The following is a 25,622-nucleotide window of genomic DNA, read 5'->3' on the forward strand; positions in this document are numbered from 1 at the left end:
CTTTATAAAATGTCAAACGTGCTTAAATTTTTTTTATCCAGAACATGGAAACAGAAGTGACTAATATTTTGTGAAATAAACCATTACTCAGCAACTTATGTGTTACAGTACTTGATAAGACAATATGTACCATAATAATCCAGAAGTAGACCTGCTGCTCTTTTCATCAGTGCTGGTGGATGCGTGGGTTTAACACCAGAATGCAAACATTAACACATGCTGCATTGAGTGCTTGACATCAAATTTAAATTCTGTTGCTTTGCATTTTTAAAATACCCTGTGCATTAAATTGCAGCATTCCAGATTTTTTCCAAACACATAGCAGCAGGATGTGTTAGAAACCTATTCCAATGGTTTACCTGCTATCTCCCATGATCTACCTGCTGCTAAAGACAATCGATTGCCTCATATTCTTGCATTTTGCCTGCATCAGAAAATGCAGCAAAATGTGCAACAATGCATTAGGTGAAAATGGGCCTTCTCTAGTAGCTATAATGATCCAATGTTCTTCTTTCTGCTTCCCCACCCACATTCTGATCAGGAATCAGGAGTCCAATCTGGCATCCTGAATTTTCTCTTCTGAAGCTAGATAAGGATGTAGTGACTCCAATGCAGACTTTTTCAACCAGGGTGCCTTGAGGTTTTTTTAGGGGTGCCTTGGCAAAATGCCTAAACATTTCCTGAAAATTGTATATGAGCCAGCAGGTGGATGAAGCCTGCCTTATTAGTTACACAAAGCCACAGGTTTTCATTATGCACGATTATGACCTTCTAGCTGCAGGCGTCCTAGCAACCAATGATTTCATCAGTTGATAAGGAGGATGTTGGTCATCTGCATAGCATAGTTACATAGTGAGGTTGAAAAAGACATCAGTTCATCCAGTTCAACCCATAATGTGTGTGTGTGTGTGTTTGCTGCTAACCGTGCATTGTATACCCCTGTATGTTGTAGTCTTTAAGGTGCCCATCTAATCGTTTTTCGAAACTATCGATGCTCCCTGCTAATACCACTGCTTGTGGAAGAGAATTCCACATCCTTACTGCTCTGACAGTAAAGAGACCCTTACGTTTTAAGGTTAAACTGTTTTTTCTTCTAGTTTTAGTGAGTGGCCACGTGTCTTATTGAATTCCCTTACTCTGAAAAGTTTGTTCCTTATGCTATTTATTTGTACATTGATATCATATCCCCTCTCAAGCGTCTCTTTTCCAGAGAGAATAAGTTCAATGCTTGTAGTCGTTCCTCATAGCCAATGTCCTCCATTCCCCTAATTATCTTTGTTGCCCTTCTCTGGACTCTCTCCAGTTCCAGCACATCCTTTCTGAGGACCGGTGTTCCGTGAGAATTACCTACCCCGTGAGGAAAAACCTACCCTCGTCACTTCCGGTGCATGGCAGTGTGTGTAACGCGGCGGTTACATTAAAACAGCTGTGCTGCAACATGAGTCATCTCCACTCCTATACCTGTTACTTCCCTGATCTTGGCTAGTAAATATAAAAGTGGCGGCGGGTGTATGGAAAGATAAATCGCGGAGCCTAGAGCCGCTTTTATATTTACTAGCCAAGATCAGGGAAGTGACAGGGATAGGAGCGGAGATGACTCATATTGCAGCACAGCTGTTTTAATGTAACCGCCGCGTGGGTAGGTTTTTTTCACGGAACACCGTGATCATTTTATACTAGTGCGCATGCGCACTAGTCAGCTCCTCTGCTGTTCCATTACGTATCCGGGGCTGTGAGCATGCGCACTGCTGCGCTGCTCAGCTGTTCCTGGCCGGAAGGGACGAGGGTAGGTTTTTCTCACGGGGTAGGTAATTCTCACGGAACACCGGTGCCCAGAACTGGACGGCATTCAAGATTCAAGATATGGCCGGACCAGAGTGTTGTAAAGTGGGAGAATAATCTTTATTTCTGGAGTGAATCCCTTTTTTTTTTTTTTTTTTTTTTTTATACATGCAGACATTTTCTGTTGGCTTTGCTTGCAGCGGCTTTGCATTGCATGCCACTGCCAAGCCTGTTGTCCACTAGGACACCCAGGTCCCTTTCCTTCTTAGATTTACCCAGAGGTCCCCCCCCCCCCTAGTGAGTAGTTTGCGTTCGTATTTCTGACACCCAAGTGCATTACCTTACATTTTTCAACATTTAAACCTCATCTGCCATGTAGTTGCCCACCCCATTATTTTGTTCAGGTCCGCTTGTAAGGTTACAACATCATGTATAGAAGATATTGGCCTGCTTATGTCGTTTATGAATAAATGAAACAGGATTGGTTCCAGGACAGATCCTTGGGGGACTTTCTTGTTTGACCCTCCCATGCCCCTCTCGGTCAACTTTGGGATCACATTAGCTGAGTGATGGAGAGAAACTGAGGGAGAAGAGAAACATTGGAATACTAGTCAGTAGCAGTGTGCAAAAGTGTATTGGATTTGAAAGAATAAATCACTGCTAACGTTGGGTGTCCTTTGTGTATGGATGTTGATGCATTATGTAAAGCTTTTAGAATAGTTTTAAAATTTTTAGAATGTGGTGCCTCGAGACTATCCATAATTTTAGAGGGTGCCTTGAAAAAAGGTTGCTAAACACTGTTCCAATATACAGTGGGTACGGAAAGTATTCAGACCCCCTTAAATTTTTCACTCTTTGTTATATTGCAGCCATTTGCTAAAATCATTTAAGTTCATTCTTCTTTCTCATGAATGTACACATAGCACCCCATACTGACAGAAAAACACAGAATTGTTGACATTATTGCAGATTTATTAAAAAAGAAAAACTGAAATATCACATGGTCCTAAGTATTCAGACCCTTTGCTGTGACACTCATATATTTAACTCAGGTGCTTTCCATTTCTTCTGATCATCCTTGAGATGGTTCTACGCCTTCATTTGAGTCCAGCTGTGTTTGATTATACTGATTGGACTTGATTAGGAAAGCCACACACCTGTCTATATAAGACCTTCCAGATCACAATGCATGTCAGAGCAAATGAGAATCATGAGGTCAAAGGAACTGCCTGAAGAGCTCAGAGACAGAATTGTGGCAAGGCACAGATCTGGCCAAGGTTACAAAAAGATTTCTGCTGCACTTAAGGTTCCTAAGAGCACAGTGGCCTCCATAATCCTCAAATGGAAGACGTTTGGGACGACCAGAACCCTTCCTAGAGCTGGCCGTCCGGCCAAACTGAGCTATCGGGGGAGAAGAGCCTTGGTGAGAGACGTAAAGAAGAACCCAAAGATCACTGTGGCTGAGCTCCAGAGATGCAGTCAGGAGATGGGAGAAAGTTGTAGAAAGTCAACCATCACTGCAGCCCTCCACCAGTCGGGGCTTTATGGCAGAGTGGCCCGACGGAAGCCTCTCCTCAGTGTAAGACACATGAAAGCCCGCATGGAGTTTGCTAAAAAACACCTGAAGGACTCCAAGATGGTGAGAAATAAGATTCTCTGGTCTGATGAGACCAAAATAGAACTTTTTGGCCTTAATTGTAAGCGGTATGTGTGGAGAAAACCAGGCACTGCTCATCACCTGTCCAATACAGTCCCAACAGTGAAGCATGGTGGTGGCAGCATTATGCTGTGGGGGTGTTTTTCAACTGTAGGGACAGGACGACTGGTTGCAATCGAGGGAAAGATGAATGCGGCCAAGTACGGGGATATCCTGGACAAAAACCTTCTCCAGAGTGCTCTGGACCTCAGACTGGGCCGAAGGTTTACCTTCCAACAAGACAATGACCCTAAGCACACAGCTAAAATAACGAAGGAGTGGCTTCACAACAACTCCGTGACTGTTCTTGAATGGCCCAGCCAGAGTCCTGACTTAAACCCAATTGAGCATCTCTGGAGAGACCTAAAAATGGCTGTCCACCAACGTTTACCATCCAACCTGACAGAACTGGAGAGGATCTGCAAGGAGGAATGGCAGAGGATCCACAAATCCAGGTGTGAAAGACTTGTTGCATCTTTCCCAAAAAGACTCCTGGCTGTATTAGATCAAAAGGGGGCTTCTACTAAATACTGAGCAAAGGGTCTGAATACTTAGGACCATGTGATATTTCAGTTTTTCTTTTTTAATAAATCTGCAACAATGTCAACAATTCTGTGTTTTTCTGTCAGTATGGGGTGCTATGTGTACATTCATGAGGAAGAAGAATGAACCTAAATGATTTTAGCAAATGGCTGCAATATAACAAAGAGTGAAAAATTTAAGGGGGTCTGAATACTTTCCGTACCCACTGTATCTGTGCTTGCCAGTTATTACACAGAAGACAAATATGAGGTCTTAAACATATTACTCAAGTCTTGTACCATCAAGCTGAACTCGCACTATTTCAAAGCCACATTTCAGTCCGACTTGGGGGGGGGGGGGGCGACATCAAAGATATCTGTACAGCTTCATGCATAGATGTATATTGAAATCGACCTCCAAATTCACCAAAAGTAGTGCAGGAGCTACTTTTGGAAATCCGTGCGGTTCCGCAATGTCGGCCTTGCACCAACTTGAGCTCTCCAATTGCTGGAAATAGGCTGTGATTTGACATGTGATAAAAAAAAACCTGGAAGGGCATTCGTTTCTTTGCAGAGATGCACTAGATTTAGCATGCTCCAGTTTTAGTACACCCCCATGTGTCTTTAAAAGGCAGTGGTCTCCCTGCAGCTGCCCCACTTTCTTTATGGAATATGCTGTAAAAAAAAAAAAAAAATCGGTAGCCATGGTTGGAACATTGCAGAGAGTACCTGAATTGCCCTCCATCTGACAAATGTCAACAGAGCCATTTGGTTCTTTCTTGAAGCATTAAAATGACATCACAGGAAATGTCATTTTAATGCTTCAATAAAGATACCATGGAGTACAGCAATATTCTGTATTTGTGCATGTTTACTGAATCTGACAGATGACATGTGCAGCACTCTGTGTTCCAGTTCACAACATGTGAGAGTCAGTCGCTCACCGGGAGTGGCACTACTTTGGCTTTACTGAGCTTTTTGGTTCAGTATTATTTTTAAGAAGTGTCCTTTGCACAGCACTTAGCTGCGGTCAAAATTGTAAAACCAAGTGGCATGTCAGGGCTGTTGTGTCAAAGAACCTTAAATCAGTAAGATTCTTTATAACCTTCTACACTCTATCCGGTTTGGTGCCACATAGTGTTCACCACTTTGCATTCACATTGTTTTGAAGAACATGCAAACCAAATTTATAAAGTTCCAGTATAACCAGTAACCAAAATCATGGTGTAGATCGGGGGTCTCCAAACTTTTTCAAACAAAGGGCCAGTTTATTGTCCTTCACACTTTAGAAGGGCCGGATTGTGGCCAGTGGGGGCAGAAAATGTCCCGGGCCCGGCATCAGTGAGATTAAATATGGCCTCAGGATTGATGGTCGATAGGAGGAGGAGTAGTGCCCCTATTATTAGGAGGAATAGTATCCCAATATTGGTATCGGTGGAAGAAATAGTGCCCCTTTTGTTGGTGTCAGTGGGCGGAATAGTGCCCCAAGGGCCAGATAAAGGCTAGCAAAGGGCCACATCTGGCCCTCGGGCCGCAGTTTGGAGACCCCTGGTGTAGATTTATGAATCAAAATGATGAGGAAGCGTCTCTACACAGTTTATTTTATTTTTTTCTCCCATTTGCTTGCTGCTGTTCAAGGGTTCTAATGTACTGGTGTTTTGTACATGTTGTTTTTGTTTGGTCTGACATTGCCTTCACTTGTCATCACTTAGCCTCGGTTCACACTTATGCGATGCGGGAAGGCTGCGAATTCGCAGCCTGTTCCCGCATCGCAAATGCACCCTTGGCAGTTCACACTGCCATATGCATTACGCTGGGGGTGTCAATGTAATCTTAACGACACCCCCAGTTTGAACGCATATCGCAGTGCGATCTTACAGTTCGCACAGGATCGGATCGCACAAGTGTGAACCACTGTGCGATCCGATCCTGATGCGGCTCAAAAAAAGGGTCATGTGCGATTTTACTGCCGGTGCAGTGCGAATTTAGCCATACAGAGTGTATGGCTGAATTCGCACCGCACACCCGGTCGCATATAATGAAGGAGCAGTGCGCTCCGATATTATACGTGAGCGCCGCACTCGCACATATGTGAACCGGCACTTACTCCCACCTGAAAGCAGTGACTTTTTATACTTTACACACCTCCCTTCCATAGGTGTGCGCAACCTATTGCATTAAGGTGTGCACCCCAAAGCTCAAACATGCATGTATTTCTCTGCAGCCTCAGCTGTACTGGACAGTGAATGAATAGGAAGTGCTATGTGCTGAGCGGCTTCTTGTTCATTCACAAACTGTAGCATAGTCAACAGTTTATTATGCTTCAGTTATGAATGAACACAGTGAGTGTGTTTACGGTGTTCATTTAGAAAAGGAAGGGGCCAATTATTGACATATTTACTTGCCTCTTTCCCCCACTCTCCATTTTTGGAGCGCAATACAAGGGGAAGCCCAGGCAATAGGGAGAATCAGTATAGAGACAACAAGACTCACTGCTCCAGGTGAACTGGGAAGCCTGATGATGTTACGGGTGCTCGCCTCCGCAGACAATCAATATAGAAGAAATGGCCGCACTCCAAGTAGCATCAAAATTCTATTTTATTGGAATAAGCACACCTGTGCGTGAAACGCGTCTACCTGTCATTGTTTGCCACACTGGGATGTTCGTCCAATAAACCAGAATTTTGATGCTGCTTGGAGTACGGCCACTTCTTCTATATTACTAGGGAGAATCCGCACTGAACGCAGTGAGTAGGATGTGACCACAGGCACAGCCCTTGTGCATGCTTATGCTCCTTTCTGAGTCAGCAGTGAGATGGGAAAGCTTGGAATTTAAAGTTACGCTATATTCTTTCCATCATTCTGTTGAATTATTTCTCCATTTTTGTATGATTAGAGCAGATGGACTAAAATGTGGTTGCAGTTGGCTGCTTGTCCTAAGAGTGGAACACGATCAACAACTCATGAGTAATAATCTGCCTTCAATATGTATGCATAAGAACTTTAACTAAAGACTTCTGCACAAAATCTAACCTGTTGATCCTCCTATCGAGTGTTCATTGCTATTCTGTAAAGGTTTTTACCACTGGCGGATGCATTTCTTAATCGGTCTCTGATAGCCTCTTAAATTCCCAGGTACAATGGATTCTGGCTCTGCGTTTCCCCTGGAATGCAGGACGTTATTGTGAACTCGTACTGCTGCCAAGTTCTTTTTTTTTTTTTTTCGTTTTAAACCTTGTTTTTAAGTTTTTTGATTTTTAACAATATTATAAACCTAACATTGACAGCGTGTAAGCAAATAGCAAAATATACATCAGCATATGAAAAAACTGAAACAAAACTGCTAAGGCTCCATTCACACTAGTACGACTTGTCAGGCGACTTGTGTGCCCTCAAATCGCCCCAAGTCGCTTGTCATAACAAATGCAATGTAAATGAATGAGAGCCGTCTTAATATGCACTACTGAAGTCGCTCCGACTTCAGAAAAGGGTCCTGTACTACTTCAAGGCTACCTCTATCCGACTTGTGCACATAGACTTCAATGGGAGTCGCCTCCAAGTCGGATCCTTATCTTTTGTCAAGCGACTTATCAGACTTTCCAGGAAGAAGAAAGAGAGATTAGCCAGGCATTCCCCACATTGCAGCCATGCCTACAGTTCCTATATACCATTATCTCTGCCTGGTCTGTGTGAGTGGCACTGGTGGACACAGATAAGTGGCACTGGTGGGCAGTGGCACTGGTGGACACTGATATGTGGCACTGATTCGTGGCACTGATATGTGACACTGGTGGGCAGTGGCACTGGTGGACACATACGTGGCACTGGTGGGAAGTGGCACTGGTGGATACTGATACGTGGCACTGGTGGAAAATGAGTAAAAAAAAAAAAAACAGAAAAGGGGAATTGGGTCACAACACATCATATTCTGATTGGCCAAATACAAAGTCATCTATCATATAAGTCGCTTTAAATAATTCACAAGTCGCGGTAAAAAGTCGCTCTGTCATGGGGTGACTTATGGTCGCGGTAGTGTGAACCGAGTCTAAACTAAAAAAAGTACACATATATGAATTGTCATTCGGTTAAAAGTAAATGAGCGATACAAAACTCGAGTAACAATTTGCTGGTGTTAATAAAAGCACCACCCCCAAAAAAAGGCAACGATATGCCAGTCCTGAGGAACTTGAGAAAGTACAGAGTTGTGCAACCAAACTAATTGGAGGCGTGGAGAAGCTCCGCTATGATGAAAGTATAGAGGAACTGAATTTTTTTTCTCTCTTGAGAAGAGATTGAGGGATGTGATCAACATGTAAAAGGGGTCCATATACAGTTGTGCTCATAAGTTTACATACCCTGGCAGAATTTATGATTCATTCAGAGGCTGGGAGGTGGGAAGAAAGAACAGAGTAGAATGGTGCTTCTAAGACCTGTGAGGAGCCAGTGAAGCCCTCTGCAACAGTGCAAGTGAGTTTTCATAGGCTAATAACCTTACCCAAGGCACTGTCAGTTTCTTAGCTGTGTGAACTGGCTGAAGTAATTAAATCTTTGGGGGGAATGCTATTTGTAATATGCAGCATGGAGGGGGTTAATGTACTGCCACTGGTCACTGATGTATTAGTAACCAGTGGCAGGTAAACCCTTTGTGCTGCATTAGTGGCAGTGGCACCAGTGTTGGGGTTAAAGGAATTGTAAAGTCAGAAGGTTTTGTTATCTTGATGCATTCTGTATTAAGATGAAAAGCCTTGTGTGTAGCAGCCTCCCCATAATTTCCTGACTATCTACCACATTTTTTGAGGCCAGATAGTAGAAGAACCCACAAAATAACCACTTTTTGGAAAGCAATCACCCCCAAGTTATTTTTGTCTTGTCTTTTGAAAATGTAATTTTTTTTTTTTTTTGTCACAAGTTTTTGAAAAATGCAGGAATGAAAATGTAAAAATGTATTTCAGTTAATAAGATATTTCAAAGACAGACGCAGCGTGTGCGTACATAGAATTACACCCCAAAATATATTCTGCTACTCCTTATGAGTGTGGCAATACCACACGTGTGAGGCCTTTTCACAGCCTAACCACATAGAGGCCCTAATTCCAAGGAGCACATTTGGAATTTCTAGAAGCAAAAATTATGCACCTAATTTGCTGACTACCAATCACATTTTTGGAGACCCTAGCACCAGGACAGTGGAAACACCCAAAAAAGTACTACATTTTGGAAAGTAAACACCCCAAGGTATTTTTTATGAGGCACGTTGAATCTTTTAAATACTTAATTTTTGCCACAAGTTTTTGGCAAATGCAGAAAGAAAATAAAAAAAATTCTTTACACAAAGTTGCCAATGTAATACGCTTTTTCTCACACACAGCATAGGCATACTTAGTATTACACCCCAAAACACATTCTGCTTCCTCACCTGAATATAGCAATACCACATGTATGAGACTTTTTTAATGTTTAAACTAATCATGTACCAGACAATGTATCTTTTGTGTATCACACAAGCCAATTGTATCAAATCCAATGTACTGTAATAGTCGCCTCTGTATGAGTGTTTGGGGAATATAGCTTAGTGTAGAGTCACTTATAGCCGTCCCATTTCCTATAAGCCAAGCAAGCCTAGACTACTGATATTTGGCTGTCCCCAGGAATGCCATGTTCACTGCCCAAGAAGTACAGGAGGCTGAATAAAGGAATAACAGAGTTCCTGTGGTTGAGGGAGTGCAGTTGTCTGCAGGGGATAGCTGGGACTGGTGTCTCAAAGGAACATAGTCTGCAGAATATGCAGATGGACCAGTTCAGGCCATAGGCAGAGACATGGTCAGCAAACAGGCAAAGGATCAATCCAGGCCACAGGTAGAAACGTGGTCAATAAACAGACCAGCGTTAGTACAAGCAGCAAGCAGAGGCAACACTACACTGGTGTGTTGGTAATCGGGAACACTGTTGCTGGCTGCACTGGTTTGGTGACAGTGGGTCTTGTGTAGTGGTGATCAGGAACACTGTTGCTGGTTTACACTGGTCTGGGCAGACTGGGGAGTCGGGATTAGTGTGGAAGCAATCAGAAAAACTGCTCCTGACTTATTCCTGTCTGGTGACACTGGGACTTGTGTGGTGACAATAAGGTATACCATTGCGGCTTTACACTGGTGTGGTGACACTGCAACTGGTGTGGAAGTGATAAGGAATACTGGTGCTGGCATACACTGGGACTGGTGTGGCCGTGTTCAGGAAACTGTTGCTTGCTTCACTAGTCTGGTGTGGTGGCAATCGGGAACACTGATTCTAATTACACTGGTCTGGTGACACTGTGGAAGGTGTGGGGGTGATCAGAGAGCTGTGACAGGCCGCACTATTAGGGCTCTTTCACACACAAGATTTTACTGCCCCTCAACTGTTACATCCCAGACGCTGCCTCTGCAGTTAAAGGAGGTATGTATATAAGTTGATTGTGCGCTACCATTATTGCATAAAAAAAAATATATATAAAAAGCTGCTGCTATCGCCTAATGTGTTCCCACATCCACAATGAATAAAAGAAAAAAAACATACCTTAGACTGTTTAGTGAGCCACCTGCAAGCATGTGAAAATATCATTTGCCTGGCTGTGGGGTATGTAAGGGGGAAATTGGCCCCAAAACTAGCGGCTCCTTCGTGGGTAGAGCTACATGCCCTTTATTACATTTGTATTTCAAATATGGTTTGACACAGCACACAGGGAGAGATTCCAGTTTGTTAGCAGAAAGTGATACTTACTGTTCTGTGGAAAAGAAGGGAGGACTGGATGTACAGAGAGTACATCAATGTCAGTGACGGGTTGACATATTGTTGCTTTTTAAATGTTACACTCAGAGCCGGTTCACGCTACTGCGACCAGAAAGTCGCCCCATGAAGGAGCGACTTTTTAGCGCGAATTTAGCATGACTTTGAAGAGACCTAAATGATAGGCAACTTTGTCTGTGGGGAATGCCGGAGTAATCTTTTTTTTCTTCTTCCTGGAAAGTCTGATCACAGTCACTTGAAAATAGATAAGGATCCGACTTGGAGGCGACTCCCATTGAAGTCTATGTGCACAAGTCAGATAGAGGTCGCCTTGAAGTAGTACAGGACCCTTTTCTGAAGTCGGAGCGACTTCAGTAGTGCATATTAAGATGGCTCTCATTCATTTACATTGAATTTGTAATGACAAGCAACTTGGGGTGACTTGAGGTCGCACAAGTCGCGTCCCAAGTCGGGAGTAGTGTGAACCGGGTCTCGTTGTAACATTTACACTCATTGATTTTACCAACTTCTGAGAATTGATAAATGTATTATGTGCTGCTTTCTCAAAGTATTTCCAGGCAGTTAAGGGTTTATATTTAATTCGTGTTTACTTTTGTCAGTACTGTGGCAGGTGCCACCATTTATTATGTTGCCGTACAGCTAGTTTCATTTAAGCAGAGGAGGATGTTGTTAGATCAAGGACAGTGCCAATGCGTAAGAGAGAAGGGCTGTTGTTTGGTTTTTCTATTTTACCTACTTGAGAGATTTCCGGTATTGGTAAATGTTCATTCAACATTTTGCATAACCATCTATCAAGGTAACACAACAAAGGACATTCATCACAAGCGTCCTTGCTTTCTTTATCCTTCACAATATACATTTTCTAGCATCGAAGCACGGATGTTGAACTTACTTCCTGAGCGTGACACCTTTTCATTATAAACAACAACAAAAAAAACTTTAATAAAACTGATGGATTGAAATAATGTTAAATTATGAAATTACTCTTTAATTTAGAAGTACGCAAACAGTAGAACTGGGCATATCCTTTGTAAACGGTGTCAGTAGAATGTGATGCTCTACATTGCTTGGTCTGCCATGAGAAATTGCACTTTGTCTACCAACCTACTGTATGTAGCAGGCAAATTTGCTTATCTTTCAGGTACAAATACTGTATACTCTTCTTCTTCTTTTTTTTTTTTTTTAAATAATTTTTTTATTTAAACAAAAGCATAGGATACATCCCAGAACAATTGTCATATATCTCAAACAGAAGATTGCAAATTTTAACATATAACCAAGTTCAAGACACAGCCATGTACATGTAACGGAACTAAAAAGGGAAAAGAACACATACTGTGAGTCATACTGGTGCATCAATCAGACGGAACTCCAATGCGTTATCAGTTTTTATCCTGTTTATGCAGAAACAGCAGATGAAGAGAGAAGTGAGAGAGAGATGTTGGGAGAAGGTAGAGGGGGCGGAAGAAGAGGGGGGGGGGGGAGCGTATCGGAGTTGGAATCGCCACAGGCGCGATTTCAAATTTTCTCCATAATCTTTGTTCTTCAGTTCATGGACGTATCAACATTAACTGACTCAAATTATTATGTTAGAGGGAGTGACTGTTAAAAGTGATCTCCCTTCATCAGAGAAGACAAACTGATTCCATAGTGCCCAAGTTTTTGTATATTGGTCATGTTTGCTCCGCACCGACAGGACCAGATCCTCTAATTTTTGTTTATTTCCTCTACTTTTCTCATTCATAGACCAATAGTCGGAGGATCGGGATTTCTCCATTGGAGGGGGATGCAAGCTTTTGCAGCATCTAATAATAATAGATTTTTTTGTACCTTTTTAGCTGGTATGTCCAGCGCATGTAGGAGAAAGAAAATCGGATTGTTAGGAATCGGGCATTCCGTACATTTTTGAGCTATATCCCGTACTTGTCTCCAGAACTCCTCAAATACTGTATATTCTAATTGATTCCAAAATCTGGATAAATCTGAAAAAGGAAATCATATGGCGTATGTCAATAGAAGATCCCCGCCCCAGCCTGAAGAGAGCATTCACTGGTGACTCCTTTAGGAGCAGCTAAAACATTCATGGAAATAGACTTTACAAATATATTGAATATACTAAAGCCATACAGTAAATGGTTGTTCACTTTTCAATGTGGTTTTCTGAATGTTGCCTTAACCACTTGCTGACTGCTCACAGTATATTTACTGCGGCAGTCAGCCCCTCACAGGCAGAGCGACGTAGGTCTACGTCGCTAGCCTGTGAGGGTCTTGGGAGCGCGCTCCCGCGCGGTCACGGACCCCCCACCCCGCGTGTGACCGGCGGGCCCGATCGTCCGCTGGTCACTCGCGATCGTCGGTGGAGAGGGAGAAAGGCAGGCGGCTAATGTAAACAAGCCGCCTGTCATTCTCCCCGGTGTATGAATGATGATCATACGGTTCTACTATGTAGAACCGTTGATCACTGTTCATACATCTCAAGCCACAGCCAATCACAGTTAGAATCACGCCCCTAGGGACACACATAGCCCCTCACTCTCAAAGTTAACCCCTTCACTGCCAGTGTAATTTTACAGTAACAGTGCATATTTATAGCACTGATTACTGTAGAAATGTCACTGGTAACCCAAAAAGTGTCAAAAATGTCAGTCAAGGCTCCGATCTGTCCGCCGCAATGTCGCAGTACCGCAAAAAAATTGCAGATCGCCGCCATTACGCGTTAAAAAAAAACAACAAAAATGACAAAAACCTTTCCCTTTGTTAGTAAACGCGATAACTTTTGCGCAAACCAATCAAAATACGCTTTTTTGCGATTTTTTTTTTTTTTTTTTTTTTTTTTTTTTTTTCTACGAAACATATGTAGCATAAAACAAATTGGCCAAAAATGTTAAAAATTTTGATTTTTACATTTTTTTTTGGGGGAATTTTATATAAAAAATGTGAAAAATATTGTTATTTTTGCAAAATTGGCACTTTTTTTTTGTTAATAGCGCATGATCAAAAAATCGTACAGGTGATCAAATACCACCAAAAGAAAGCTCTGTTTGTGGGAAAAAGGACGTCAAACTCGTTTAGGGACAGCGTCGCGCGACCGCGCAATTGTCCGTTAAAGTCACGCAGTGCCGAATCGCAAAATAGGCCCCCAGGAAGGGGGTAAAATCTTCCGGGGCTTAAGTGGTTAAAAAAGAGAGTCCCAATTGACCCTGCAAATCACTTTTCTCCTTATCTTACCTGGCTCCTTTTAATCGTGCCAAAATAGGCCTCCTTAGGCATTGTTTGACAGCAGTGAGATTGGTTATTTCATGCCATTGGCAGCTGGCACAGGTTCCTCCTTTTGAATGAGTGGGTTACAGAAATGGATTACATTGAGAGGATAGAGTCCCTTCTGGCACGTGAACTGGATACATACGATCAATGCCACCAAACATGGCTCTCTTGGAAGGTGTTCAGGGAGTCCCCTGAATGGCAAAACCTCCTTGCGGGACAGTCATAGGACCTGAACCTTGTTTGAGGTCATATGAAGTCTCCTCTGGGGTTTTGGCGATTGTACCTGAGATGTCTGCAGCTACAGGCATCCTCCCAGTATCACAATTTGCAGCTGGTAAAGCTGGAAGTGATTTGAGTGGCTATACTTTTACAGGTTGTGGAAGGAGCAGGGGCGTAACTACAGGGGTTGCAATTGCAACCGGGCCCCATGCTCCAGATGGCCTGTGCGGCTCCCCTTTACACCTGGATAGGAGGGGCGGCGGGGGCAGCATGTAGAGAAATCACTGTCCTCCTTTTTCTTCCTGTAGCTGCAGGAGCAAAATGGAGGAGATTGGTTCCTCTGTATGCTGCCTCCGCCACTCCTCCTATCCAGTTTACTTGTGTTCTGCTTTCTCTGGGCCCCTGTGTGCTCCCCCCCCCCCCACTGTGCTCCCTCCCCTCTGCTGCTGCAGGGGATGAGTCACAATAGAGAGCCAGGAAGGGGTCAGTAAATATGTAATTTACTAGCTCCTTCCTTTTCTGAATGGACCGAGTCATAGTCAGTGACATTTCAAAAAAATGTAAATAAAATGATAAAAATAATACAATTAAAATACCAAAAAATAAAGACTACTGACACCAGTGGGTGAACTTCCAGGATCGCAAAGGTCACACTTTTAACCGGGCCCTGGTATTCCACCACCATGGGGAGGCCCCAAGATGGCAGGAAGGGGGCCCACTGCAGAACTTGTGAAAGGGTCCCACTGCGGCACCGTAATAAAGGGCCCCACAATGAGGGTAAAGGGCCCCAGGATCACTGGGAAGAGCCCCAGGCTTAAAGGGAAGTGGGAAGGGGGTGTCACCTATGCCTTTTCTGGGCTCTCCCATCCAATCAGGGAGCCTGAGATGGTCCTGACTGGTGGCATCCTCTGGAGTGAACAGGGAGAGAGGAACTGACTTTGTTTCTCCCTCTCTGTGACGCCAGGAACTGTTTTTTTTTTTTTGTTTACTAGACTTTTAAGCGGCAAGTGAAGCAGTTAATCAGACCCATCTGTGTCTATTGGAGGCAAGGGGAGAGATCTGGGGTCTGAGATCTTTACATAAAGAGGGCCTGTCACAACCCATGCTATTACAAGGGATATTGTTCACCCACTGTGATAGTAATAAAGTTGATAAAAAAAAAAAAGTTAGGGGAAAGTGTAAAAAAAGCTTTAATTAAAAAAAAAAAAACATGGAAAGAGCCCTTGTTTCCTCATGCTCACGCACAAACACCTACATAAGTCCCGCACGCATATGTAAACAGTGATCACACCACTCATCATCATTGTCGCTAACATCAGAGCAGGAGCAATAATTCTAGCCCCAGACCTCCTGTGTAACTCTAAACTGGTAACCTGTAAAAGCTTCTAAAGTCTCGCCTATGGAGATTTTAGGGTACTGTAGTTTGGCATCATTCCACAGGCATACCCAATTTTAAAGCATGAAATGCTTAGTATCTATTTACTCGATGTAACATAATCTTTTATAATTCTCCCCAGGTTTGGCCTTGTGGATAAGTTCCTAAACGGTTTTGAGGCACTCTATAAATGTCCCAAAACTAGAATCAGACTTACAGGATGCAACTCAGCCTTCTTCCCGTTAGGCAGAGGAACTAGGCAGGGTTGCCCCCTGTCCCCTTTATTGTTCGCTCTAGCTATAGAGCCTCTCTCGATAGCGATCAAAAATCACAATGGAATTGTGGGGTACAATAAAGGCACTGAAATGTATAAACTGAGCCTATACGCAGACGATGCTCTACTATTTATTCAAGACCCACTAAACTCAATACCAAACTTACTAACTAGCCTGGAAAAATTTGCAGAGGTGTCTGGGCTGAGTATTAATATGTCCAAATCGGTGGCATTGCCGATCAATTTCTCAACATCAGATACCTTGACTCTGAAATCTAAATTCCCTTTTGTGTGGGCTGCAGACACAATCCCATATCTCGGCATTCATCTATGCAAAGATTACAAATCTCTCTTCCAACATAACTACCCGCCATTATTAACTAAAATACGGAATTTGCTACAAATATGGTCCACATATCAGCTATCTTTCTTAGGGAAAATTACAGCCGTAAAAAATGACTATTCTGCCTAAACTAGTTTACCTTTTCCGAGCCATACCAATACGTATCACGAAAGCTTATCTTTCCAAAATTCAATCATCTATCAATAAATTTGTGTGGGGTAACAAAAAACCCAGATATGAGGCAAATATTCTGTATCACCACCAACAGTCGGGAGGACTAGGTCTACCTCAGATATGGATATATTATATGTGTTGTAGACTATCTCAGTTGGGAGGTTGGCATGATCTTTCTTCTCAAACTCCATGGGTGAAATTTGAAAAACATTCTATAGCCCCATTCAATTTGGCTGGATTGCTATGGGATTCCTTGATACCTATGCGCCAAATTTCTACTCGTAACTTGGTTTTTTCAGATGCCCTTAAAATATGGAGATACGCAAACAAAAAATATACCCTAGGTTCGGATCCCTCAGTAGGCACCTCTTTTTTGGGCGACCCAAGATTTAAAGAGGCCTTTTGTTCGCCACAACAGTTTATATGGTGGATAGACAATAATTTAACCACTATCCAGGATCTCTTTGATGGTGGAATTTTTCATTCTTTTGAAAAACTAACATCCACCAAACAAATTCCTCCTTCCGAAAAGGGAAATTATGTTCTGATTAGAAACTACTTTGAATCTCTTCACTCCCGGCCTTCTGGAGCACCCTTAAGTACCTTTGAACACATCTGTCTGAAAAACCCATTGGGAAAAGGCCATATCTCAACTATGTATAACACACTAAATTTACGTAACATAGAGACTAAATTTAAATATATGACAGACTGGGAGTCAGAACTGCAAGAGATCCTCTCGGTGAGTGATTGGCAAAAGATATGGCTTAACCTGAGGAGCTCTACCAGATCGTTGGGAGTGAGGGAAACGGCGATTAAGTTACATACTAGATGGTACTTAACACCTGTAAAGTTGAATAAATTTTATCCAGAGGTCTCTGCTGACTGTTTTAGAGGTTGTGGCGAGTCGGGCACTCTGAAACACATATTCTGGGACTGCCCTAAGATACAAAGTACCTGGTCAGAAGTAATGGATCTGATAAGGAAGGTTACAGATAAGAACACCAATTTGTCAATAACGCATTGTTTATTGTTTAGAAGCATACCGGATCTCTCCATAGAACTGAACAGATTATCCCACACAATTTGCGTAGCGATGCTATGGGCAATAACTAGACAGTGGAAAGAGCCTCAGGTTCCATTCCCATTGGTTACGCATAGAATAGAGGACATCAGATCTATGGAAAGGTATCATCACACTTTAACAAACTCTATACATGTGTATGACCAAAAATGGAACCCCTGGTTCTTATATAGATGCACACAAGCGACATAATCAATATCCATGCATGGTTGCATGGATGTTTCACCAGAAGCAGAAGGGATATCTAACGGTGGTGTTCACCTTTTACCCCCCACATATACAGCTGGTCAGGCCAGGTGACATTTCGGTTATTTGATCATAAATGCATATGTTATTAATACTTTTACTTACATTTAAACCCTAGATAATGAACGTTCATTTTATCAGAATAATTGAATGTGAAATGCAAAAGTTTTTCTAAGATAGTATACATATACAATATATATTATTGTATGTTACATTATTTTGTATAACAGTGTTACATCATTGATGTAAGTTATATAATTTCCACAATGTACTTCTAATGTTCACTGTCAATACTTAACGTTGTATAATTTTCTATGTTTACTTTTAATAAACGTTTATAAACAAAAAAAAACATAATCTTTTATAATTTACCACAAAATTGGCTATTTTTTGTTTGTGTGCAATAAAATTCATTAAAGTGTATTAATTCCAAATTATTAGTGTTTGAAAAACTGTTGCACAAATACTGTGGGACATAAAACATTGCAACACCAACCATTTTTTTTTCTCTAGGGCTTCTGCTTAAAAATATATATAATGTTTGGGGGTTCTAAGTAATATTCTAGCAAAAAAAATGCAATGTGTATATGAGAAATGCAAGAATTGGCCTGGTAGGGAAGTTGATAACAAGACCAATTTTGCTGAAGTTAGTGTTAAAACCCAGGAACCTGCATTCCCTATAGCTGGTCTCCCACAGTACACAGAACACGGAAATGCAATTGTTTTAGTAAATATAAACTGCTAATTACCTTTTCTTATCGGCAGTATACGGAAGTCTTGAGACTTCTATTAGTATCTGGTTAAAGCTTGTAGGGGGACTTTTTATTCTCTTTTGACTGTCCCATGAGGCTGCAGGACTCCTGACCCTCTGTCTGGACAGTGCTGATTGGCCCTGTTCTGATCACAAGCATCCTCCCCATGAAAAGAAAAAAAGTTTCTAGCAATACACACCAAACTGAGCATGTGTAGCTTGCCCCCAAGGCTCTGTTCTATCAGGAAATAGTTTGGGGACAGTGGAAGAAGGGGGAGGAACAGAGAAGACAGGATCAAACAGTCTTTTTACACAATGCAGAGAATTACCCCCTTATCATCTACAGTCAGTATAACAAGCATGCTTTACTGCAAAAAGGTGTCGCTGTTTCTTCTCCATTCAAAGTGGAGACCTAATACTGGAAGTTTGTTACCTACTGGCCAGATCTCTAAATTAAAATTAAAGTGATATTACAGTCTTGTTTGTTATTTAAAAAAAAAACATGTTATACATACCTGCTTTGTGCAGTTGGTTTTGCACAGAGCAGCCCAGATCTTCCCCTCTCCTGCAGATTGCTATGGGGGCACCTGAGCCAAACTGTTGCTCTGTGTGTCCATTCAGACACAGAGCCACAGTTGGGCCCCACCCCCGCTCTCTCCTCATTGGCTTACTGACTTTGACAGCAGCAGGAGCCAATTGCGCCCACTGCTGTCTCAGCCAATGAGGATGGAGAGTCCCAGACAGTCGAGGCTCTCATGCAACATATCTGAGCCCTATCTCGATCCAGCAATATTAGGGGGGCTGCTGCACACAGGTTTTTTTTTTTTTTTGTTTGTTTTTTTTATCTTAACACATAGAATGCTTTAAGATGGAAAACCTTCTGCCTTTAGAACCACTTTACGGGGAAAATAAAGCCTAAAAAAAACGAATGCAGGTAGCACATTTAAGGATTGGTAAACTGCAACATATTACACTTTTTTATTTTTAGGTTTATTACTGCTTTAAACTAAGCTACGTTTAGTAACAATACACCTAATTGCTCACTTATTTTGGCCAGCTTTATGCATTATTCATGTTTGTTTTTTTCCTGATTTATTGCAGATTCCAGTGAACTGAAAACAATAAGAGGAGAACTTAAACGTCGTATTGACGTTCAGTCTGCCAAGCTCTTGCGCCAGTTGAGGCAGAAGGACCGACTACAGCACAAGCGGCAAAAAAACTGTGATATTGTTACTGCCTGTCTGCAGGCGGTCTCCCAGAAACGTTGTAAGTATTCCTTGGGCAGCCAAAAAATTGACTTCCAGTTACTGAAGAAAAAAAATTATAGCTGGGTTACCTAAAGTCCTCTGTGTAGCAAAACACCAAAGTTTCAAGAGCAGTAATCCATAGATCTGTTCCTCTTTGGGTCTTAGGTCGGCCATACACAGTTTGATTCTCAGGCGGTTCACCAAAGTTTCAAGAGCAGTAATGCATAGATCTGTTCCTCTTTTGGTCTTAGGTCGGCCATACACAGTTTGCTTCTCAGGCGGTTCACCAAAGTTTCAAGAGCAGTAATCCATAGATCTGTTCCTCTTTGGTCTGTTCCAGTTTGATTCTCAGGCGGTTCAGCCAGAACCCCCTCCACCGGGAGATGGCAATTTGATTCCCCTGACAACACTGTTTCTTTCCTAGAACCTGTGGTTGCAGGAAGGAAACTTGAACCATGTGCGGCCAGCCTTACTGCTATTTGGGGCTCAGTTACTGAGATTTTATTTTATTTGCTGTTTTTTTTTCACAAATGTTTTACCGGATCAGAAGTCAAAGAAAGAACACAGCAACAGGGGCACAAATGACATTAACAAGCTGACAGTGGTTCTATCCTTTGTACTGTGTGAGTACTTTGATTTCTGTTTTGTTTGGCTTTTGGGAGATTTTTCCTCCTGTTTGGTGAAGCCTTGTCCCTGGGAAATAAGTGAGGGGCAATCTCTTGCCATGTATCTAACAGAGCCCCAGAAAGCAGTAAAAGCCCAAATGTGTTCTTATCCCTGCCTGATCGAAAACTAAAATCAACCATTTTGGTTGAACACACCACTGTAATGAAGAATTCATATTTAAAAGCTTTTAGGAGATTTAGAGATTGGGTTTAGGTCTACTTTATGGGTTTGGTTAAAGGTTAGGTTGAGGGTTCCTTTCAGGGAGGGTTAAGTGTTATGGGGAGCTCTATCATATGGCAAGGTTTCTAAGGTGGGGACACTTCGTACATTTTTACTTATTGTTAGAGCCAAATGCCCTGCACTATCTATAACCACGCCAAGCTCTTGGCTCAGATCATTACCAAACCGGGGGCTATATTATACTGAATACACTGTAAGCTGTTCATGTAAGGGAAGATTACAGGTGGATAGAAAAAACAGCCTTTTTGGGTCCAACAAACGAAAAAAGAAATTGTGGAAAAGCTTACAGGCCATCCGTGTATAAAAATTAAATGTAATAAAAATAAGTGTTTTGGGCAAAGTATTGTTATTACAGGAGGCATATGCAGGGAAGGAGGTTTAGGGATCCGATCCCCCAAGCAGTTGATAACCTATTTGGTTTAGGTATAGTAAGTAGACTGGTGAAGTCTTATTTCTCTATCGCTCATTGACAGACGTAGTCTTCTTGATTCTCAAGAGCTGGTTATGTTGTCTCCGCAGGAGTAGGACTAGGCAGAAAGACAAAACGTTCTGGCTCCACCTTAGGGGCAGTCCCTGAGGGTATATCCTCCCTCTCTCTGCTACAGGGAATCAGTTTTTTTCTGTCTAGTCAGGAGTAAGGACCTAAGTTCCTTGCTGGGATCTTTTGGTCCTGGCAAGACTTTTTTCTTTAGAAAAAGACATTTTTTAGGTAGTTTTTCTCCAGTGTTTTTCCTGTGAGATCTTCAAGCAAAAATGCCGGACTGGGCGACACTTGTGGTCACCCCAGCCGGCCTACGAGCGCGCGCAGACCATGGCATTGTGCTTGGTCGGCCGCGACACATTCAAGTAAGTATGCGGGGCCGGGCGACGGGCTGGATGTTGAGATCCAGTGGTCACCCCGGTTTCTGCCTACGAGCGCGTGCAGACCAGAGCTCCGCGCTGGGTCGGCCGCGACGGAGTCCCAGTGGAGGGACTGACCTTGCGAGTTAAAAGTCTCGCTTGGACGCCAGGAACCAGAGAGTCGAGGCGTCCGGAGTGGTCCACAACCCCCCACCCCGGTGGAGAGGGTATTGTGAAGAGAGGGTGCCTGTCGGTTTGGTATGGTGAGTAAACGTTCCCTTTTTTCTTTCCTCGTTATGAGGCAGTATGAATTATGGGCCCCTCCATATATGGTCAGTATATATCTGATACTAATAAGTCCCCCTTGTAATACAGCATGTGTTTGTGGGAAGTGGACTTGGTTTGAGAGCTAACACTCTACCCAGCAGACTGTAACATTACAGCAGACATAGGAGGTATAATCCTACCTTATTTGTAGTGTATCTCCTGTAGATCCATATATCGCCTCTTAGCAGAGATGCAGGTGGATGTGCTGGGAAAACGATTTCGGCGGTCCGCCGCCATTTTGCCGTAGACCAAGTGCATGTATGTCCTCAGGTCACGCCGGCCGCCATGTTTTTGGAGTCTTATGTCTCTTCTATGGGGGCGGCCATGTTTCGTGAGCCCAGCTACCTCGTGGAGAGCTGGGAACGCCGGAAGGCGTACACAGGGGGTGGAGCCACGTCCTTCTACCCGGGAAAACTAACACAGCTCCTTCCAGTCTGTAAAAGACAGACGCTGACTGCAGTTGGTTGGAAACTTCACTGCATCGGTTGGTGAGCCTTGGGGGTCCCTCTCTCTCTCTGTGGGATCGAGAAGCAGGTACTCTGAGGGGCGCTATTGCGCTAGGGGGAGACACACAAAAAAAAAAAAAAGAAAGTTTTTTTTTTTTGTTTTTGCTGGCAAAGGTGTCCTGAATTAACATGGACCCTGCCACTCATGTATCTCCTCCGGATCCCCTCGTGGGGTCTGCAGGATCCTCCAGCACCCCACTGACAATTGAATCATTGTCAGCTATTATGGAAACTTTTGTGTCCCGGGTGGAAGTGGCTTGTCAGGGACAGGGCGCAAGAAAGCGACCCCCGCCTACCCCCATTTTATCTGAAACCTCGGATTCAGACTCTGAGCCTATTTCTGCAGTTGCAGGTACTTCATCTGGGATTGGTGTCTCGGGTCCTGTCGCTTCAGACAGCGAGGAGGATGTTTCGGCATCAGCCATAGCCCGAGAGGAAGCGTTGGTAAACGCACTCATTGTATCTGTTCAAGAAACCTTAAGATTACAGGGTATTCCATCGGAAATAGCTGAAACTGAAATCCCTTTTGGGACTAAAAAACGCATCAAAGTGGCGAAGGTTTTTCCATTGCCCAAATGTTTTGGCGATCCAATCGAAGAAGAATGGCGTCTGCCAAAGCGCACTTTTACTATTTCTAAACGCATTAACAGGCGTTATCCGTTTGAGGAAACCCTCATTAAGAAATGGACAGAACCACCTGTGGTGGATTCACCAATTGCTAGATTGAATAAAGCCACGGTTATTCCTCTAGAAGACGCTCCGTCTTTTAAAGATCCAGTGGATCGCAAGATAGAAGCTACGTCTCGCACCATGTTTTCCTTGATTGGATCAGCTTTCAGACCTATAATAGCTATTGGTCTGGTTTCGCAGGCTGTAACTGAATGGACCAAGTGGTTACGCCGGGACTTAGAAGAGGTCCCTCAGGCGGTATCAGATTTGTTGGAACAAATGATACAGGGGTTACAGTTTGTGTGTGATGCGGCGTTTTACGCCACTCCATTATTGGCGCGAGCATCAGTCTCAGCAGTGGTTCTCAGGCGTACACTGTGGCTAAAAGGTTGGTTAGCCGACCAAGGTTCCAATAAAGCATTGGCTAATATCCCCTTTTTAGGAGAGCGTCTATTTGGAGCCAACTTAGAGGAGATCATTAAGGATCTCACGGGTGGAAAGAGCACCTTTTTACCGCAAAATTTTAAAGGTAAAGGAACTCGTCAAAGACGAGGGCCTTCTTTTTCTGCTCACAAGAGGTTTTTTCGTCCCACGGGTGAAAAAATTAAGTCCTCCAAAGCTCCTGCAGGAGGCGTCAGGGGTCGTTGGTCGGGCAAGCAAAAGCCTGCCCCCTCCAGACCTGAAGATAAACCGTCCAAAGCCTGAAGGTGCGCCCCCACCCATAACTGGGGTGGGGGGACGTCTTCGCCGGTTCCCGGATCCATGGCTTTCCAGAATCCCGGACAGATGGGTTTGCGAAGTCATAAGGTCAGGGTACAAGATCGAGTTTCGATCTCTCCCACCGGCGCGATTCTTCCCTTCCAATATCCGACTATCCCCGGATCGTTTAGAAGATCTGTGGAGAGCAGTCACAGATTTACTACAACAAGGAGTGGTAGTCCACGTTCCTTGGACAGAACGGTTTCAAGGGTTTTATTCAAACCTATTTACAATACCCAGGAAAGAGGGCAAAGTGCGTCCAATTCTGGACTTAAGGGCACTCAATTCTTTTGTCAACATAAGAAGATTCAGAATGGAGTCCATTCGCACAGTAGCAGCCTTCCTGCATCCAGGGGATGTCCTAGCGTCCATAGACATCAAGGACGCATATCTTCACATTCCCATTTTCGCAGGACATCAGCGGTTTCTACGCTTTTCCGTAGAAGAGAACCACTATCAGTTTGTGGCGTTACCTTTCGGTCTCGCCACGGCTCCGCGGGTCTTCACGAAGGTGTTGGCCCCAATGTTGGCACTTCTGCGCCAAAGAGGCATATCGATCCTTGGTTACCTAGACGATCTTCTGCTTCATGCAGAGTCTCCTCAGACCTTGCTACAAAACATAGAAATTACTATGATTTCTTTACAGGAATTCGGGTGGCTGGTGAACCAGCAAAAGTCATTTCTGGTTCCCACCCAGAGGCTCGAATATCTGGGTCTAATTCTAGACACAGTCAGGACAAGAGTTTTTCTTCCGGTAGGGAAACTCCGAAAGATTCAATCAGCAGTCCAGTTGTTACTGTCCAACAGTTGGTCTTCCCTTCGGACTTGCATGAGGGTTCTGGGGTTGATGGTGGCTTCGTTCGAAGCAGTCCCATTTGCCCAGTCCCATACCCGAATTCTTCAGCAAGAGATTCTTCTCAGATGGAATCGGAATCTGGAATCCCTGGACAATCAGATCCGATTGAGCAAACAGACCATAGAGTCTCTGGTCTGGTGGCTTCGGTCTCCGATGCTCAGCCAGGGAAAGTCATTTCTGCCAATATATTGGACGATAGTGACCACGGATGCCAGTCTATCCGGATGGGGAGGAATTCTCGGTCAGTTATCTGTCCAGGGACTTTGGTCCCCGGAAGAATCCAGGTTACCGATAAATGTATTGGAACTGAGAGCGATCAGACTTTGTCTGATTCACTGGACCGAGCAGCTCCAGGACAGTCCGGTTCGGATCCAGTCGGACAATGCCACGGCCGTGGCTTATGTCAATCACCAGGGGGGCACCAAGAGTGTCCGAGCGGCCAAGGAAGTGGCTTGCATTTTTCGCTGGGCGGAACGATTTGTTCCAGCAATCTCTGCGGTGTTCATTCCGGGGGTGGAGAATTGGCAGGCAGATTATCTCAGCCGTCAGACTCTGGATCAGGGGGAATGGTCCCTCCATCCAGACGTTTTCCACCAGTTGTGCCTAAGGTGGGGCACCCCGGATGTGGATCTGTTGGCATCACGATTCAACAGGAAAGTTCAGAGATTCGTGGCTCGCTCCAGCGATCCTCTAGCAGAAACCGCAGACGCACTGATCGCCCCGTGGGGGCAATACCAGCTAATGTATGCCTTCCCTCCTCTCGCGTTACTGCCAAGACTTCTTCGCAGGATAGAGGAGGAAGGAATTCCAGTAATTCTGGTAGCTCCGGACTGGCCTCGTCGAGCTTGGTACGCCGACGTGGTCAGACTGGTGGCGGACGTCCCGTGGAGACTTCCTCTCAGGGAGGACCTACTGTCTCAGGGACCGATCTTCCATCCTGCTTTACGATCGCTGGCTTTAACGGCCTGGCTATTGAGACCCAGGTGCTGAAGGACAAAAG

General features: G+C 43.7%; 1 protein-coding gene across 2 annotated transcripts in view; it reads left to right on the top strand.

Annotated features, from left to right (window-relative positions):
- Positions 1–25,622, top strand: part of TBC1D30 (TBC1 domain family member 30) — a 162,302-nt gene that overhangs the window by 27,342 nt on the left and 109,338 nt on the right. For both annotated transcript variants that reach the window (XM_082252864.1, XM_082252865.1), the window contains exon 2: positions 19,614–19,778. In XM_082252864.1, the coding sequence (XP_082108990.1) occupies positions 19,614–19,778 (165 nt within the window). The remainder of the gene's footprint in view (positions 1–19,613; positions 19,779–25,622) is intronic.

The sequence above is a fragment of the Pelophylax lessonae genome (genome assembly GCF_965119305.1).
Source record: "Pelophylax lessonae genome assembly, chromosome: 4".
Lineage (NCBI taxonomy): Eukaryota > Metazoa > Chordata > Amphibia > Anura > Ranidae > Pelophylax > Pelophylax lessonae.